The sequence below is a fragment of the Cucumis sativus genome, chromosome 3 (genome assembly GCF_000004075.3).
Source record: "Cucumis sativus cultivar 9930 chromosome 3, Cucumber_9930_V3, whole genome shotgun sequence".
In the NCBI taxonomy this organism is placed as follows: Eukaryota; Viridiplantae; Streptophyta; class Magnoliopsida; order Cucurbitales; family Cucurbitaceae; genus Cucumis; species Cucumis sativus.
The window spans coordinates 4,320,355-4,339,984 of record NC_026657.2 but is presented as its reverse complement, the minus strand read 5'-3'; the positions used below and the strand labels follow the sequence as shown (position 1 = coordinate 4,339,984).

General features: G+C 34.5%; 2 protein-coding genes across 5 annotated transcripts; one reads left to right on the top strand and one right to left on the bottom strand.

Moving 5' to 3' along the window:
- Positions 1–517: 517 nt before the first annotated feature.
- On the top strand, positions 518–8,036 carry LOC101213714 (polyadenylate-binding protein-interacting protein 4). Its single transcript, XM_004152877.3, has 13 exons — positions 518–871; positions 1,202–1,323; positions 1,444–1,595; positions 2,344–2,494; positions 2,761–2,795; positions 3,280–3,355; positions 3,456–3,486; positions 3,938–4,089; positions 5,603–5,860; positions 6,575–6,673; positions 6,813–6,863; positions 7,186–7,273; positions 7,462–8,036. Exons 1-13 carry the CDS (start codon positions 700–702, stop codon positions 7,632–7,634), a joined length of 1,560 nt encoding a protein of 519 aa, XP_004152925.1. The 5' UTR covers positions 518–699; the 3' UTR covers positions 7,635–8,036.
- An 897-nt stretch (positions 8,037–8,933) lies between these two features.
- Positions 8,934–19,619, bottom strand: LOC101213958 (hypothetical protein). 4 transcript variants are annotated; one of them, XM_011652227.2, is made up of 5 exons: positions 19,371–19,612; positions 16,669–16,714; positions 16,415–16,550; positions 9,503–10,738; positions 8,934–9,360 (listed from the first exon to the last, which is right to left on the bottom strand). In XM_011652227.2, exons 4-5 carry the CDS (start codon positions 10,679–10,681, stop codon positions 9,223–9,225), a joined length of 1,317 nt encoding a protein of 438 aa, XP_011650529.1. In that variant the 5' UTR covers positions 10,682–10,738; positions 16,415–16,550; positions 16,669–16,714; positions 19,371–19,612; the 3' UTR covers positions 8,934–9,222. The 4 variants fall into 4 exon arrangements, with proteins under 4 accessions (XP_011650529.1, XP_011650530.1, XP_031738674.1 ...); XM_011652228.2 differs by having other exon boundaries at positions 16,442–16,550; XM_031882814.1 differs by lacking the exon at positions 16,415–16,550 and having other exon boundaries at positions 8,934–9,351; positions 19,371–19,619.
- Between the last annotated feature and the right edge of the window lie 11 nt (positions 19,620–19,630).

The window sequence follows — 19,630 nt, the reverse complement described above, 5'->3', positions numbered from 1 at the left end:
TTTTTTTGTATTTTATTAAGCTATTAGTTATTTAACCTAATTAATTTATAAAATTATTTCATTTGTTCTTCAATTAGAATAAAAATAGGAAAAGACAATATTGACATCTACCTAATCATAGAAGCTATTATTAAAGAAAGATAAAAAATGGAAAAAAAAATTTCTTCTCATCTAAACTTTTATATTTATCTAAATGGGTAGAAAGTGTGGGTTAATTTTTTTTTTTGAAAGGCTTCCTTAAATTTATTATCGTATCATAAAAATTCATCCATCGTTGATGAAGTTGGTAATAAATATTTTTCTTAGTGAAATATGGAAATGGTTAGAGAAATGGAGAGAAAGAGTTAAATTTGACCGTCTAGTGAAAATATTTATAATGAATAGGGTAAAATGTTATCAATTTAGGCCAATTGAGAATAAGGGAATAAATGAGGGGTGGGGTCGCGAAAAAGGAAATAAAAAATAAAAATTAGGTTGCGAAAAAAAGAAGGAGAGGAGAGTGAAGTACGGTTAAGGATTTACGCAATACGCATAGGCATAGGCACGTAACGCAACAGCCAACAACAACAACAACAACAACCTTTCTTCTTCCATTTCTTTTCTTCATTCTCCATTAGATCTCCTTTCTTCTTTCTTCAACTCCGCCACCCTTTTTCCATTCTGATCCCCATCTCTCTCTCTCTTTCACAAAACTGGTATATGGGTTGCCGAAACCGTGACTTTTCAGAAGATGAAACTTCCTCTTCCACGCTCAGCGAAGCCCTTCTCTTCGCTACCATGTGCCTCATTGGACTTCCCGTTGAAGTTCACATCAAAGATGGTTCTGTCTATTCCGGTATCTTCCACACTGCTTGTGTCGACAATGAATATGGTTTGTTTCCCTCACCCCATTTATTCATTCTCCCCTGAATCTGTCAATTGCTTCAATTCTTCTCTCTGTACTCATTCTTTTCTCAATTTGTGTATTGTTTTTGCATCTGGGTTTTTTTTTTAATTTTTTCGTGTGCGTTTGGTAGTCTGGTGTTTAGATGATTTGGATCGTTAATTTTGACCTGGGACATGGATGGATCAAAAGATTGGCATCTGTTTTGTTTTTTTTTCTTTCATCGTATTCTCTAGGACAACAGACGTATGTATCTCGTTGATTGAATTTATAGATTACAAACGGTGGTAGTTATGAAATGAACCTATGCATCAACAGGCGTTGTTCTGAAGAAAGCAAGGATGACAAAAAAGGGTAAAAGGAATGTAAATGTGGATGATGGCGTTGTAATCGATACTCTTATTGTACTTTCTGGTGATCTTGTTCAAGTTGTTGCGACGGTATGTAGTTAAGGGCACTGTTATTACTATTATTATTCCTTTTTATGTAGTTTTCATTTTATTTTATTTAATTCAGTTCAATTTAAATCTAGGTCATATTGGGTTATTTCAAATGTACAGGAGGTTATACTTCCGGCTGGTAGTTTCTCCAAAAGTTTGGCTGGTTGTGATAACGAATCCAAGGCCAACGATCCTACTTTGTTGCATCCAACTACAGCAGCTAAGACATGTACAGAGTCATTCAAAGAGGGGAGTCAGGTTAATCAAACAAGGTATCCTCCCGTTGTGGCTTAGTATATGTGTGGCTTAGTATATGTCTAGATAGCAATCTGGTCTAAATTTTGGAGCTTCATATTCTTTGGTTAGTGGCATTGACGTGATCTTACTGGTAATAGGTGTTACTCATGAAGCAGCATTGTTGTTAGAAACATACAAATTTTTCTTCAGTGGCGCTCTTGCCTATAACGTGAAAGTAAAGAATGTAGTAACTTAAAAAGTGTTGTAATTTATGTTAAAGAATATAGTCGATTTTGCTTTTTATTTAAAATTAGTACGAGGGATTTGCCCTCAAAGAAATGACTCTGTGTCGAGAGGGATATGTTGTCTTCAAATGACCACTTTTCATCTTGATTTTACTTGGAAAGAATATTCTGTTCTCTCCTACTTGGTTTTACATACAAACTAGACAGAATATTGCAATACTTAATCAGTTACGTGCAAGTAGCTTCAGGAAAGTATCATTTATTGACATGATAACGAGCACTGCCTATCGCATAGAATGCAATAGTATATTTTCTTAGTAAATCCATATTTCAAGATGAGAGAAGGGCTTGCCAACCTGCGCATAACTTGACTGGTTATGACATTATAACCTTGGTCAAAAGGTCCGACGTTCAAATTTCCATCTCACTTATTGTTGGACTAAATAGATACAGGGGGTTTTCAATTATACTTTATCGTGATTTCTATGCTTATTTAAATGAACGTGATTACCAACACAGATTCTAATTGTAAAAACAGTGACCTGGTCGAAGATCAAAATGGGTTTGCTCGTGGTTCAGTGCCTACCTTAACTGGGAAGCTAAATGATGTTAGACAACTGTTGCAAGATAATGCTGAGAACAACCAGGGAGATGGACATCAGAAAAGGGAAAAGATAAATTGCAAAAAGGTAATACCATGCTTGCATGGGGAGGAGCGACGACCTATTAAAAGGATATTTAAGCATGGCTCATGTATTAATTAAGATAATCTTCTGACAGATGCCTACAGTTAGTACTTGATAAGTAGTATTCACTTATGAAGCCTAAACTGTTAACTTTTTTTGTCTTTTGTGAATTATTTTGTTATCTAAGTTTATGCTTGTTAAATCTTTGTTTTGGAGTTTATCATTTTCATATTCATAATTTATCCACCTTTCCCCCAACTTCCTTGCAGCTTGAAGATGTCTCTGATGCTGGAATCAATTGGAGGTATGAAATAACTTCTACTAAATATATCTCTTTCTTTATGGTTGTCCAGCATAGAATTAGGCTCGTCTCATCCTATGATGAGGCTATCAAAAGTGGTTGTGATTCATAAACTATCATCAGTTCTTTTATTGTTATTGTTGTTTATGCTATTACTCTTGGTAACAATTAAGTTCATACCAAAAAGGAAACATGCTGTGTGGCAATTGATTCTCTTACTTTATTCGAGATTGGTATATCTGCTGGTTCAGTTTTATTTTGTAACTAATTACTATCATCAATTCTTTCGTTGTTGAAACTTAATATTATTATTATTATTTTTGGTAAGAAGCAATTTCATACCGAAAAGGAAACTTGTATGGTAAACACTACTTTATTTGAGATTAATATATCTATTGGTTTAGTTTTATAATTTATTTTGTAACCAATTACTCTTATCTCAGTGATGTGCTCCTTATCTTATAGTTTATGTCAAATTATTTGACAGACAGGACCCAGATAACCAATTGAAAAAGGAGCAAGATGATCATGGCCAGGAATTTGACTTGCAAAAAGTAGTCAATGTATGTCAATTATGCATTATTCAGGTCCCAGGTTTTCTTGAGAATTAGATGTTATTTGTTTGGGTGGACTAAATTTAAGAGACTATTTTTGTTTCTATAGGTTGATCGAGTTCAATCCTCTTTATCAAGTGGTGAGTTTAAATTACCGTTAGTGATATATGGCTCAACTAATTTGGTTTTGAAGCTTGTACAAAAGGGTTTTCTTAATATAGAAACTAAATATACTAGCAGATGGTTTTTTATTTAAAATATTGATTTTACAAATAGCATTACATAGCTGTAGTTTCAGCTTATGCTACTTACCTACGATTTTTAATACTTATAATGTTTTTCACACAAAGTGATGTTGTAGGATTAGGTCAAGGTGGCTATCTCTTGAAATTAGCTAGTTATTGAAGGCTCCTATGAATTATGATTTTGCTATATAGTGGATATTTCTTTGTAATGTTCATCATTCTCTGCCCACTTGAATTGTAAATCTTTCAACCTGATAAAGTAAATTCTGAGAAGAAAAAAAAATGTAATAACGTGTCATTTTTTTTCTAGTATTTAATTATTCTGCTCCCTCTCTTATTAAATTAGAGAAACCAAGCACTGAAACCATCTCAGCTACCACTACTACAAACGCATTTTCAGTTGGTGTCTCAACTTCTTCACATTCGTCTGTGGATAGCAGCATGGACTCTTGTCATAGTTCTATGTCGTTAACTACTGACATTACTCCTTCTCATAAGGTACATTCTGCTATCAGTTTATCACCATCAGTTCTAAGATAGTATGTTAATGAGACACTTTTTGGATACTTTTGAGCATTTTCTTAGTTGGATAATATCAGAATATACCTTCACCCATTTTATCTGGTTTGACCTCAATATTTATGTTATAGATCTTATGCCCTGGGTTAAAAATTTATCAATTTTATATTTGTACAAGTTCTGCATTCTTTGCTGAAATTCCCGCAAAGAACCTTTTTTTTTTAAGTTTGGAATGCAAAAGCTTACAAAAGTTCAAAGTAGTTAATAAACAATCCGGTCAGCACTAGTAAAACCGAAGCTACAGTTGCAAAAGTTGTTAAAGAAAGCATAGGAAAAACAAAAACAGTTATTTGTACAAAATACCACTAAACTTTGGGCCTTGCTGTAGGTTTCAGTTATGTCCATAAATTCTGGAAAGTTTCATTTTTATATTTGACTTTGAAATGTGTTTCAAATAAAGTACATTTAAACTTTGAAATTGTTCCAAAAACTATCTTTCCTGTTTAAGTAAATGATAGAAATTGGCATGATAGTTGATGTGTGAAATTAGGTGTACTTGATATTGCTTACAACAATATAGAAGATTAAGATTTCTTTTTGCCATTTGTGTGATCTCGAAAAATATTGTAAAAGTCATTTACAAAATCAACTTTTATATATCACTTGCTATGTTAATTTACTTGAATGAGTAAATGATGATGTCAGGTCTGAGGTGTGTTTTCTAATATTTTACACATTAGCTTTCCATATGATTTAGAAAAAATCTCTGCCAAGGTATTTTTGGAACAACTTTTTCAAAGCTTTAGGGTAGAAATGGAACTTTTCAAAGTGTGAGAGCACAATTGAATATTATTCAAAGTTAAGAAAACAAAAACCATGCAATTTCTAACTTATTTTCTTCACCTAGATACTCACTCTTATTCTTGTCCAAAGAGACCTCTTATGGCGTTGAGCTACAAAAGTTTGGCCACACAAAAGATTTCAATTAGTTCCTTCCTATTTCTCTAAGACTAGGCAATGATAGCATCAATTTTTTACCTGTTGCAACTTCGAACAGGATTTGAATGAAATAAGAAAACATTGTAAAGAGGCATAACTTTCTCATATACATGTAGAAGGTTCTTGCCACAGGTAATGATATAATTTATACCAAGGACTGTTTGGTTTACGGCAATGTTTTATTTCTTTATTTTTTCTTTTGTTGGACAAAAGTATGTTCTATTTTAAATGAGTCTTAATAAAACGTTTTTGATTGATCCTTCTCTTTGTCTTATAAAATGGATGCTTGACGTATTTTCTTTAAAGTCGCTTAAACTGAACAAGGTCTTAAAACTGTTTTCTAAATTTAAAAACTGTTCAACCATAAAGTCCTACACATGGTCGTTAAGTTTGACTAACGGGGATCCAGATTGATAACTTTCGTAAGGCCACAAGACATAATTGATATCTCCAATAACTAACAAACTAATTCTTCTATTTTATACTTTTACAGGAATTCAAGCTCAACCCTAGAGCCAAACTCTTCTCTCCATCAGTTGCAAATAGCATGTCAGCAACTCCTGCAGCTCCAGTGGCTGCAAATGTGGCTTATATTCCAAACAACTCACCAGTACTACCTGTGCCTGTCGCTCAACCAGAGGTGGAGTTCAGTCCTTTTGTACCTCGTTCACCTGTTCCTGCTGCCAAGTTTGTCCCATATGGAAATTCAATATCTGGTTTTGGTGGCAACGTTCCTCAATTTTCCCAACCTGTACGTATTGTTTGGGCAGGTTTCTCTTGATCAGTTTTTCTTTTCGAACTATCTATTTAGCCTTATGGGGACCTAAATAAGCTCTGCTAATAGCTGTTTCTCCATTTCACTATTGAAAGGAAGCTAAAGCTTAAAATCTTAATTCCAACATTTCAGCAGTACATCTGGGTCCTTTCCTAGTAGATGGAGATTTTAGGTCTTATTTAAAAGATCAGTTCTTAAAAAATGTACCATACCTTGGGTAACAGATTTAGTGTTAGTTGTTTGGTGAGTATTGAGATCTGACATTTGTTCTTAGCTAATCTCTCCAGGATTTTGTCAAGGGGTTTGTTTGTTTCATCAAATGAATTAAAAGAACATCGGGTTAAAGTGTAACCCATAGGAAAAGAGCTGTCTACAGGGCTTTTATTGAATGTTGCAATTGGCATTCTGATGTCAAATTTAGTTGACTAAGATAATGAGGTGAGGATAGGAGGTCTTGTAAAAAATTTGAGATCAACCATTGTACTGAAGCTTTATACTGCCCTGTAAACGAGAGATGCGATGTAGCAAACTAGCAATTTTAGTTTATCAATTACACAATAATTTGAATAGGATCCTCTTCAACTGGTAGTGGTAATTGCATTATGAAAATCTCAGTGCAACCTTTGATGAACTTCATTCCTGCCAATTTGCTGGCCAAAGTTTTGTACCTTATCTTTATCTTTCTTACAGATGGTGGGACATGTGGGAACCAGGACGCAGCCACTCAGATATGTTAGTCAGTATCCCCTCCAGGCTGGTCCAACCTTTGGGCCCCCAAATTCTTCGGCAGTAAGTGGAAAAAGGGTTAGGCTTACCCTTTGAATTTTGTTTCTTCCAGGTTGCAATTTTAGTTAGCAGATTATCATTCATGACCAGCTGGTAATGTGTTGCTAATCCTTCTGCACCCCCACCTCTCCTATTGTTACAGGTTATGGTTGGTCGTTTTGGGCAACTTGTATATATGCAGCCATTCTCCCATGTAAGCATTTAGTGACTCACTCGTTTAAAGTATAAACCATCCTTCTACAGAATCTTTTGCTTGAAATATTTTACCTTTTAAAATAGGTTTTTTTCTTAGAGTTTGAGTTTTGTGAGTTCTGAAGGATGTATATTCTGTTTTTGTTATTAAATGTTTGAAGTTCTTTGGGTTTTCGTCAAGGTCAATTCATCGTTTAATCTGTTTTCGTGGCATTGCATCTCCCTCTGCCTCAATTTCCTGTGACTTCTTTTTCAACTCCTTTATTTGTTATTTTAATTTCCCCTCTATTCAACTTTCCTATTTACCTTGTCTCATATTTCAGGACTTGGCTCACGGTACGACAGTTGTCTCACCAGTACAACCATGCCCTTTGTTGACCGCACAGCCTGCTCAATATCCGAAACATCAAGGTAAATTTTTTTTTTCCTAGCTACTGATGAATGTTTCCTTTCCATTGCTCAATTTTTCTCGTAAGCTTTGGTTTCCATGATATAGCTGTTTTTATTAGAAGTAAGAAGGCAATTATATTCTGTTTCGAAAGTGAGGACTTATGTTGTGTTTCAAGCTCCAAATGATATATCAATTCCAATTTTTGCAGGAACTGCTGCAACACAAGCATTGCAGTTTTGTGTTCCTCCCCCTTTTATGGCCGGTGGCCACCAATCGCTCGCCGCAGTGCCTAACCAAATCCCAATTTTGCAGCCCCCCTTCCCACTCAATCGCCCAATGCAAGTCCCAGGAACAAATGCATTCTTCAACACCAAGTTCTAATGAGTTTTGTGTCTCCTGTTAATTCTCCATGTAGTCTCAACCACAAGCATTTAGCAAAATTTTGGTCCTCTGAAAGTTATTTTTTCATAATTTGTTTTAATTATTAGCATTCATCTTTTTTTTTTTTTTTTAATTATTATTATTATTATTATTGGAGGGAGAGGTATTGTTTCCATTCAAATCAAGACATTTTACCTTTGATTGGTGGATGGGGTTTGTTGAACTTTGTATAGGTTGAATTAAATTTGGTTTTAGGATCAGTGAGGGAACTGAGTCATTGTCATTCATGAATTGGTTTCAAATTACAGAAAATGTGTGGAAAAAAAGATGGAAAGAAAAAGGCAGGATATTCTTTTGATTTTAACACCAATCTTAAATAAATGTGATCCCGACCACGTTGCATACTGACTTTGTATTATTAGGTCAACCGTTTTGATTAAAAACATTATTGAAAACATTTACATAGTGGTCATATATATATATATATATATATCAGTTATAGACAGTGAGATAGTTTACGTTTACAATATTTAGGATAGTAATCTGTAGATAATATATTTTGTTATATTTATAAAATTTTTTATTTTTAAATGTATTGACTATTTTAAAAATAAAATAGTTGAAGTATATAACAACATAACCAATTGATTTACAAATATCATCAAATAGTTCCTTTAATTTCTTTTTTACCTTAAAAAAGTTGAATATTTTTCAACCATCGGTTTAGACTTTTTAAAATTATTGTTTCTCTAATCAATCCAAATAGGTTCTAAATTTGTTCCAAATATTTGTTTCTCTAATCATCCCAAAATCCATTTAGGTTTGGAAGATCAATAACTATAATTCTTTTAATCTAATGTATAAGAAATAAAAAAGTACACTAAAGTTTAAAAACCAATTTGTATAAGAATTTTCATTATGAAGTTCAAACTTTAACTTCGAGTTTACAAAGTAACAAATGAGATCATAAGATGAATGAAACCTAGAAAATTGGTTAAAAATGCTACCTTGGTTTTTGAACTCCATTTTGGTCGATAAGAAATTTGAAAAAACATCACAAAATAAATACAATAGCAAAATATCATGTCACAAATAGGGGTAGATAATAGCATATTTTAATCATGAATAGAATGTAGTATTTTACTATATTTGTAAATATTTTAAAAGATTTTATCACTTAAAATAATTTCTAAAATAAAGAATTTAAAAATAGAGGTTGAAAAAAAAGAAAAGAAATGAAACTCAAAAATAGAAGTACAAATAATGGTATGTCAACCTAAAGAGCACTACTTGGGTTCATACGTGGAAAAAGTTGGCATTAGAAATTTTGAACTTTAAATTTTCATAAATTAAATTCAACTGCCTATGGAAACTTTATATAAGACTTAAGGCTCTTAGCTATTTTACTCTCACAAAGGTGAAATTGTCCATATCCAAATATCCAACTAGAAAAATTTAATAACTTTCTAGATAATGATCCTACTACACTAAGTTAGGATTAGAAGTGAGGTAGCACCCAGAAAACAGATACACCATATGATACCTTCTCTACCAATGATGGCGAAAATATTACTGCGATACAAGCTACTCAGATTTGCTTTTGGCTACCAGAATTTTCATCTCCAATCTCTTTTTTTGATTCAGGTTCATCTGACTTCAGCATGAAACCTGGGTTCTGTGCTTCGGCCCATGGCTCCGGAGTTTGGATCATGTTTTCCTGCAAAACCTTATCAAAGTATACATTACTTCATTAGTGCAGCCAGTAGCATCAAGCAAGATAGCTCTTCCCAGAAAAAAATTATTTAGTAATGTAACAAAATACATGAAGATTAATACAGAATATGTTCTAGTTGAAGTGTCTCGTGTACCTGTAGCAGCTCAGTTATTTTGCCAGTTTTAGACTCATCATCCAGAGCTTTGGGAATAGGCTCTGAACTTTCATGAAGGGGTTGTACTGCTTTTAGGGGTTCAATCATCAAAGCTCCATCTGCTATTATGTTAGCTTCAACCTCTGAGCCATCTTGGCATTCTTTAGCTGATATTGTAACAGATGGTTTGTTATCCTCAGTCTGCGTCTCAGCGGTCAGAGAGGGGGTTTGAATTCTCTTGATCACTTCAGTCACAAGACTCTCGAAAGGCGTGCTAGGCAATGCCATTGATTTACCTTCGGAATCATGCACTTCCACTACCAAGGATTGGTTATGAGAACTATTTTCTACTTGAACATCATCTATTAAGACCTGCTGAGTAGTTTGGGGTTGGAAGTTTTCAATCCCAACTGTCACACTGGTGGGAGCTGATTCGCTCAAGGTAGAAGTACCTACAAGGACCTCTTTGCCTTTTGCGGATTCAATATCAACAGTTTGAATTGTCAACGTTTCAGTGGGAACTGAGGGTCCATTAGTTAACTTAGCAGGTTCTAGCACAACAGGGACCACATTACCTCTTAAGCTTCCCGAAGGGGTAATTTGGGCGAAGATAGATGATATAGAATTGTCTTTCAAAGCATCCTGGCTGGAATGCGGAGTTGTATATTTAAACCCCAGTTTGAGACCTGATGATTCGTGCAATGGGATTTCTCCATTTTTGGATTGAGGGGTATCTTCAGGCGCTTGATTTCCCGTAGCAAGAGGAATTGCGTTTCTTCTGATCATTTGAACATCTGGAGCCACATCATTCTCTGCTGAAACAGGGACATAATGGCCGGGTTTAAAGACAACACCCCTCAAAGTGATTCCAGAGTTGCCAACCCTAACACACAGAAGATATCCAGCTTCAAATACTGCTTCAATAACACCAGACACAACTTGTCCCAGCATCCCATCAGCTACATTTTGAATTTGAATTGTTGGAAGTGATTGGTTTCCATTTACTCCAGAACCAGGAGAAATAGGAATAGCCTCCAAATGTTTTTTACCTCTATTCTTTGCAATAAGAATGTTCTCATCGTAATTTAACTTCGGATATTTTCTGGGCCGACCACGTTTTCGCTTCAAGGGAACATCAACTAAATTATCAGCGCTGATTCCTTGGTCAGCCTGACTCATCCTCTTCAGTCTCAGCAAATCGTTGCTTGTTCAAAAGTACTGATTAATTCCTTCCGCCTGCAGCCAAAGGAACAGAATATTTCAAGCCTACAGAGGAGGCAGATCTCTAATACCTTTATTTTATATATATATATATAAGAAAAAGAGAATATTATATATTTATATTCAAATCAAAATAAGACCAAAATGGAGATGAACAATCCTCACAAATCCTAGAGGATTACAAAATGAACTCCCAATCCGCATAAACTTGAACAAAACCATAATTACAAAAATTCTTGTTAAGTGAGAGCCATAACTAAGAGTCTCTATACTTACAAAGGGTTAGGTTTTAATATAAATATCACAAAAATTCATGTGAAATTTTAATAATAACAAGTAATGGAAACGTTTATGCAGCTGAATCAGAAAAGTGGCCCAAAATGCACAGAAAACAGTATTACCTTTTCAGAATTTAACACTGGTGCGCCTAATTTTACCATCAGTTACCCATCTCCCCATAATATTCAACTTTGGATTTATGAACTTTCTGACACTATATCTGACTATGATTTATGAAGATGCACGAAGACATACATGTTTAAATATAAAATAGTGAATACTAATCTTCATCTATTGCTTGGCTATTATTTAACAGACAAAATAATAGATTAGAAGATGCATATCTCTTGCTTAGTTCTTTTATGCTTGACTTAATCTGAATTTTCTCAGTAATCAAAAGATTGTTCTAACAATCTGATTGACTGATGATAATAGGCTATTGACTAATGATAGGCTCTGTATTACTAAAGTGTATGTAAGGAAGCATACGAAGAGAGGTGAGCGTGTATGGGGAAAATGTAGTTGTGAGGTGGGCCCAAGAGACTATTGTTCAAACTGGCAGCAGAACCCCCTCACCGTTTTCTTTTGTTTCAGTCGCATCAATCTCGCATAAGAATCTGCCTCATTTGCCGGCTGAAATCTCTTCAAGTAAAGCTCCCGAAACTGGCTCTAGTTACCTATTGATTTTGATGTAAGACCAGGGGTTAATTGGGTAATTAGATAATATTCTAGGTCAATTCCCTTTTTACCCCAATTGTAAAGAACTCTATAAATAGGAGATTTCTCCTCTTGTATAAAACATATTATTCATTCTAATAAAAAATCACAACGTTGGTTCTTGGAGGATTTCTCTTTGAGGTTACTTAGGCTACATCAATTTGGTATTAGAGCAACCGTCTGAGCTAACATTGACCGCTGCCGGTGGAAAACCGGTAAACTCTTGTTGACGCTGATCACAAGAGGGAGCTTTGAGTGTTGTGCTTGTTCCCAAACAACACATCTAATTAGGGGGAACCCTTAAAATTCCAAGAAAGAAAGAAGACACCAAAGATTTTTCAAGAATGGACTTCTATCGATCAAAGATGACCAAGAAAAATAACCAGCAGTAGGTATAGACAAGAAAATCAATTTTACTCCCATAAACAATGCTGGAGTTTTGATTCACGTGATTCGGAAGAAGAATACATTCCAATTTTGGCCATGCTCAATTTCCTCAAAGAACCTATCATTATCCAAATTGGAAAATTGATTCTAGCGATTTTAGTGACTCCAATGATATTTCTAAGGCAGTTTGGGACGGAATAAGAAGGCGACAATATCGAAAAATGGCTTAACGATCCAATCAAACCCATTTTTTAAAAAATCAACGTAAAAATTGGAAGCTGGATGAATTAAAGAATCGTCAAGAATGGATTTTTACCATCCAAGAAGAGCGTTCAAGACTCAAAATTACTCTTTTGGTTATGAAACACGCTCAAGAAAGATTGATTCAAGAAAATCAATGGATGGGTCTTATACCCGCTATGAGATTGAAACACGTTCAAGAATCCAACAAAATGACAACTTAGATCCCATAGCATTGGAGGAAATAAAGAAAGCAACAAAAGAAGTTCAATGTTCATTGGGAGAAATGACTAACATATCAATCAACTATCAATTCATCTGCAAGAGTCTAAGAACGGACTGGTTTCATATACAAAAGAAAAAACAAAGGAATCACGGTTGGAAAATTTTCAAATAGAAAATCTTGAAGATAAAGTTAAAAGAACAAGAATTTGAAAATGTTGATTTGGAAATGGTCACAAGTAAAGAAAAATCCAATGAACAAGAACGACACATTGGTTGCAGTGGAAATGAATCTTCAAACCGTCCAAGAGCTTGAAGCAAATGATAAAGAAAATGTGATTCTTGAAGGATTTTCTTCGAAAGCTAATTCTTTTGAAATTGATTCTTTGACTACGGTTATGAGTGAGAATGAAGGAAACATCTTTTTTGAGTTCATGGCCGATGGAGAGATTCATCTTTTAGTGGCCATATTTGATTTTTTGTCTCGATTTTATCCCTTAGATTATAATTTTTTTTTTTTAAAACGTAGGAGGTTGGTTTGGTCATACTCCATTGAAAAGTTTATTTCATTCTTTTTTCCTTTTATTTTGCTTCATAAGTTTCTTCTTTCAAAAACTCGGGACAAGTTTTCTTTTTGGAGGGGTAGAATGATGTAAGAAGACTAAGGATTAATTGGGTAATTAGGTAATATTCTAGGCTAATTCCCTTTTTACCCCCCAATTGCAATAGAACTCTATAAATAGAAACTTCTCTTGTATAAAACATATTATCCATTCTAATAAAAGATCCACAACCTTGGTTCTTGGAGGATTTCTCCTTGAGGTTACTTAGGCTACATCAGATTTCCCATCTTCTTCCCACTGATACCAATCTAATGCCTCCCCTTCTAAACATAACACGACCGCATCCAATTTATCCTTCTCAGACAAACGATTAACTATGAACTATCTCTCAACCTGATGTAACCATCCGACTGGGTTTTTGTTATCCACTCCCTTGAATATTGGAACTTCGAACCTGCGCAATCTCATGTCGAACAAAGGAACCACCTTACTCCCAAGGAGTGAATTCCTTCTCTCTGTTCTTCCTCTTTCGTCCATTCTTTCATTGACGTCTCAGCAACCTCCTGCCCTTTATCCATCACCGTTCGTTCTATCAATGTCGATCCTTTTTCTGTCATCATGACATTCAATCACGACAAGATCAGATTGATCTGCACCATGACTGGCTGCATTTCCCTTGCTAATTCATCAATCTTTCTAGTCGACTCATTGAATCCTGAATCCATTGTGGTTTGCAACACCATCTGCTTCTCACCAACTTCCAACATATTCTCCTCCAATGTCATGACTTTGCTTTCCATCTTTCCCACCATGCCTCAGATTTACCACTCTGGTCCCAAAATTAATAGGTCTCAGCCATTTATTTTTTAACAACCAAGGGAGAGTTCAGAGCTCCCTACCTCTCCAAAACTTCTTAGATAAGAGAATGCTTACAAAATCGGCCAAAAAGATATCACTCCTTCCCTCCTCACCCATTGCATACTGCCCACCCCTGGCCCTTCTAACTAACAATATTCTCTTGGGCCCACCTCACAACTACAATTTCCTCACACACGCACACCCCCTCTCTTCGCACGCTTCCTGACATACACTTTCGTAATACAAGGCCTATCAAAATCTAAGACAGAAACAACAATCAAATCAAAGATGCAACCTAACGATCAGGAAATTGGGAAACCATTAGAGCTAAAAATCAAGGATGAGAAGGGTAGCTACATCTACATGAAATAAATCAAGGGACTTCAAATAAACTCCATGTGCCGAAAATCTCAGGTTCTAGATGCAAATCCAACCAAGATACTCTTGCTTCCCCAGGAGGAACTATTATAGGATGGAAGTGGTCAATAAAACCTCAAAGACAGTAGAAATAGAGGACATGAAGGAAATGAGAGGCGCTGCGAAATGAATTCTTTTGTTAATGTCTTGGAGATGGAAGGAAAGATTCAACACCTGTCAAAACCAAACTTCAAACTATGGTATATGTCTTATTACAAGGATTTTGTCGTACCTTTACAGTTCTCCATTTTATGCCTCTAAGGCTAACTTAATTAGGGAAGGAGTTTTCAGGCCTATTTGCTTCGTTAAGAGAAATGAAATAATATCCTTACATATAAAAAACAAGCCCACAAGAGGAGTCTTCAACTTCCTACAAGAAAAGACTCCAATCTAAAAGAATCATACCAATATGATAATTACAAAAGATCGACACATAAAGAGACCCATTAAATTTCACAACCTCCCGCACCTTCTCTATTTCTATAGAGCTACCACTCTAAAAATTCTTGACTAAAGATGGAAAAGTTCATTAATTTTACACCCCAAAATTCATTGTTTTATCAAAGCAAACTACTGCTCTAGAGCTTAAGCAGAAGGTGCAAAGACAATTGAGGGCTTTTTTTACTTGAGGTACATAATAGAAAAACACAGCTTTAATAATAATAAAAACAACAAAAACAACATATAATGAATAGTAAAATTGTATACATTTTACAAATATAGTTTATTTTATTTTATTTTGTCCAGAAATTGGGGATGAAAAAGAAATTTCCTAATAATTTCTAAAAGATTCTTCATCAAAAGATGAAAGACGGAAAAAAAAAAAAGCCCTAAAGTGCACTCAAGTACGCACATTTACACTTAGGCATACCCTCTAGTAAGGGTGGCACCTTGCTTAAAGTGAGGCCCATATCACTTTGCTATTCTGGGAAGCATGCATTTCCAAAACCCCGGGGTCTAGCAGTATACTTTAAGAATGAAACTCCAACACTTTTCAATTAAATGAAAAAGGAAGCTTTTGTAAATATATATTTGTATGTTTATGGTTTTCAATTGTTTAGTTTTAAAAATTGTGTTTAACAGAAGTACTCTTACAGTACTTCTATCCCCTCTTTTTACTGTCTTTGCTTGAAAGATGAGGAATCATTCGATCACTTATTCCTGCACTGTGAGTTTTCCACTAAGGGGTGGTTCTCTTGTTTAACACCTTTGGTTTGAAGTGCTATCTTCCAAACATAGTTGATCACTGGATGCTTGATGGTTTTGCCTTTGCTGGTAATGGGAAAGTTATATGAAGATGTGCTACACGATCACTTTTGTGGTGCCTCTAGAAAGAAAGGAACAACAGAATTTTTTAAGATAAACTCTTTTGAATCTGTTTCGCATGTTGTCCAACATACAGCTTCTTGGTGGTGCACAAATCACACCAAATTCTTTTGTGATTGTAGTCTTTTGATAGTTTTTAAAAATTGAAAGACTCTTCTTCACTTTCTTTTTGTTGGGGGATGGGTGGGGGGAGTCTTCTAGGGTTGTTTTCTTTTGTCCTCTACGAGAATATACACATTTGTTTCTTAATTAAAAAAGTACTCTTACAGTAAAAGAATATATTAAATTCACATTCTGATCTTTGAAGCTTTAATTTAATTGTTTTAAAATGAATTAGATACTTCCCATATAAATTAACAATGAACTGTAACTAAAAAGTGCAATAGTTTAGAAAAAAGTATAATGTACAACACATGATGAATATATTTTAGTCCTGACAAAAAAAAAACTAAACTAAAATGAATTAAATATGAAAAAATAAGTATGAATTGAAAGGAATTGCACATTCAGTCATATGCTTTCTCACTGGAATAAATCACAAATATTTGATTATAACTTGACTGATATGTGCAATTCCTTTCAGTTCATACTTCACTTTTAAAGCATATTTCATCGGATTTATTATGTGAAAAGTACGGGCTCAAAAGCAAGCCATACTAATAAAAAAAGTTGATAGAAAAACCTGCATAAAAACAAAGGAAGAACTTTCCTAGAACAAGCCGGCCAAACTTGTTCACGGTCTACATATCTTTGCAAGCCATTCAACATCATTTTTAGGATTCTACGGGATGCTATTTAACAGGATTTAAGTCTTTCATCTACAAATTCATGACACAATTCAATTGTTATAGAAGTTCAACAAAAAGTTAAGAGTAGCAATTTCCAAATAAAAAATTATATTAGAACATGTACAAGAGAACAGGATATATAGTTCACCTCCTGTTCCATTCATAGAAACCACAGGTCACAAGCTATCGTCAACCTAAAACACAAGTCCAAATGGAAAAGAAAGTCAAAAGATAGTTAAAAAAATATTAAAAAAAACCCTAAAACAGCTCCAATGTCAGTAAAGTTGTAAAAAGCCCAAAAGTTACTGTCGCTCTTCAAAACCCTATATTGATTTTGAAAAAAGAACATGTTTGAATTATTCATCATGAAATTATTAGGCAAAGGGAGAAATTTCTCCAAACTATCTTTGAGTGTTCTATTCCACTAAGCAAAACAGAAGCGCTACCCAACCTTCACAGAAATCAACAATATAAAACCATACTGTCTTCAAAAAAGAATAAAAACAAAATATGAAACTATCCAATCCAAGAATCCTAAAACTTCTGATGACATGGTTAATCAACAGAAAACCACAAAATAAACAAGATAACATCAAAAAGAAAGGAAGAGCTAGGGGAAGAGAGAGAAAGGAAAGCCTATCTTTTTAGCAGTGGCGAAAATTAAATGAATAAAATATATACTTGGAGTCACCTACAACAACATATCTCAACTGGTTAAGGCGTTATATCCTTGACCAAGAGATCAGTTTCGAAACCCCATTCTGTTGAACTCACTAGGAATCATCAGTTTGATTTGACCAAATGAAAAAGACATTAGACATGACTTGGGAACGTCTCTCTTTTTACCCTCAGACATGAAGCTGAGTGAGACAGTTTTGGTGGGTTGGGTTCTGAAGGTAGGTGAGGACAATGACATGGCTGTGTAGGACCTTTATGACACTGCCACATAAATGTAATTCCACATTCCCACATGCAAGTACTTTATCAACAAGAACAAAACTCCTTTTATTGAAGTGAGAGTAATGATCCAAAATTACAAACTCCCTTAGTCATGATGGCTGAAGTTAGATAGGAAATACTGCTGGTAAAATTAATTTAATGGTTTAACTGTAGTTTTCACTTTTGCTATTGTTTTTGGTTAGAATATCGTGATTGGCCTTCAAAGTTTACTTCCTTTTAAATTGGAGCTCTAAAAACACAGTCCCACAGATTTTAGTAAGTTCAAGATTGAACCTTGGGTCCTTGACAAATAAGTGACATGATTTTACCTTCCTTGGTGGAATGGAAATCAATTTCTCCCTTGTAATTTGGCTAAATAATTTCACAATAAGAAAGTCAAACATTTTCTCATCTCCCAATCAAACTGGGTTTGAAGAGTGTCAGTAACTTTTGGGATTTTCACATTTGCACCAGCACTGGAGGTGTTTTGTTTTCATTATTATCTTTTCTGTTTTGGATTTCTTTCAGGTTGACATCATTTGTATGCATTTTCTGTTTACATATGTGATATGTCTATTATGCACTTCACAAGTTTCTTCTTTTTTTTTTTTTTTTTGTATTTCCTTTTCCTTTGTGTGCCTCATACTTAAACCTAGGGTGCTAATGAACTTTAGAGGGTGCCTCAGATTTCAATAAACATAGTTCATTTCTTCATCCTTCTCTCTCTCTCTCTCTCTCTCTTCATTTTAATGTTAATATTCCATCTATAGTTACTATTTAATTATTAGTGTCCATTTAATACTTTAGTTTAACTGTGGTTAAGCTCTCTCTCTCTCTCTCTCTATCTATTTTTTTAATTCTCTTTCATTATCTAACCTTGAGATTATATGTATAGTGTCATGACCGAGCTACGCTCAGGTAAGTATTAAGTATATTTATGTTCAGTATACAATTTCTCTCCCTTCCCATGTCCATGTTGCTCCCTCCCCCCACCTCCTTCCCTCTTTCATGTCAATGTTTCATTATGTAACTATAGTTTTTTCTTTACGAATGTGTTCATTTATTCAAAGGTACAAGAGGAACCCAATCAAATAAACCCCGATCATTTATTCAATTTCCTTAAGCATTAAATTTTTATTTAAATTATTAAAAGAAAATAGTCCATCAAAATGAACTGTGTCCAAGCAATTTTCCCAAGCAGGATTTCTCATAAATATGTCTACTAAGTTGGGCTACGTTTTTCCTTAATCGTCTTAGCCGTCGCACAAAGCTCAATTAACCTGGAACATAGTCAAAAGCGTAATTCTTCTTCCATACCCTGTTCCTAGGACTCCTACGAAATTTTGAATCCTTTCATAGAAAAAAAAAAAAAAAACATAAGTCTACTTTGCATAAAGGCCACAACAAAAACTAGCTAAATCTGAACATCATAAATAAGGGGAAAAAAAGATTGCAGCCTGTAGAACTCTTGTCCACCAATGAAGAACCCCACAAGAAGTCATTGTAACAGATCGCCATCCTCAAACATACCTCAGAATTTATTTATTTATTTGAATCCCAATGAGAAAACCCAATGCATGCAACACAATCAAAATCCTGTCTGAACAAACTTAGCCAGCAGAATTAAGAAGGAAAAAAAAAAAAATCCTTGAACTGGAGCTGAAGAAAATCCCCAAATAAAAGCAAGTAACAGCATTTCAAAGGCCATATTCTGGCCAACCGTAAAAAGAAATGTAGAAAAACAAATCAAAATAGCTAGAAATCGAAAACCCCACCAGAGGAATCATGGAAATGACGTCTAAAAATTACACATTTGTGTAAAAAGCAAAAAAAAAAAAAAAAAGACAAAAAAACGTAGAGGAATAGAGAGCCAGATAAAGAAGAGTAACATGTGAAAGAAAATCGACATACCTGGGTGAGGAGTATTGAGGAGCAAATTGAGAAGAGAAAGAAGTTATATAAGGAAAGTGGGAGAGAGGTAAATGGTGAGAGGAAGCAATGTAAGTTAGGGCAAAATAAAAAGAGAAAAAGAATGTTGATGAGAAAAATAGAGAGAGCTGGAGACTTTCCGTTGAGACGGGGAAGAGAGGACTGAGATTGAGGTGGAAATGGAAGTTTCAAAATCTTGAGGGTTAAAATATAGTTTTTCTTGGAGGCGACATTACAAAAAA

What these genes read in the sequence shown, in the direction of transcription:
- LOC101213714 (XM_004152877.3), top strand. Translation starts at nt 700, where the DNA reads ATGGGTTGCCGAAACCGTGACTTTTCAGAAGATGAAACTTCCTCTTCC. An exon ending in AGTCAGGTTAATCAAACAAG is followed by an intron (nt 1,596 to 2,343) that starts GTATCCTCCCGT and finishes TTGTAAAAACAG; the next exon opens with TGACCTGGTCGAAGATCAAA. An exon ending in AAAAGATAAATTGCAAAAAG is followed by an intron (nt 2,495 to 2,760) that starts GTAATACCATGC and finishes ACTTCCTTGCAG; the next exon opens with CTTGAAGATGTCTCTGATGC.
- LOC101213958 (XM_011652227.2), bottom strand. Translation starts at nt 10,681, where the DNA reads ATGAGTCAGGCTGACCAAGGAATCAGCGCTGATAATTTAGTTGATGTT. An exon ending in AAATAACTGAGCTGCTACAG is followed by an intron (nt 9,361 to 9,502) that starts GTACACGAGACA and finishes TACTTTGATAAG; the next exon opens with GTTTTGCAGGAAAACATGAT.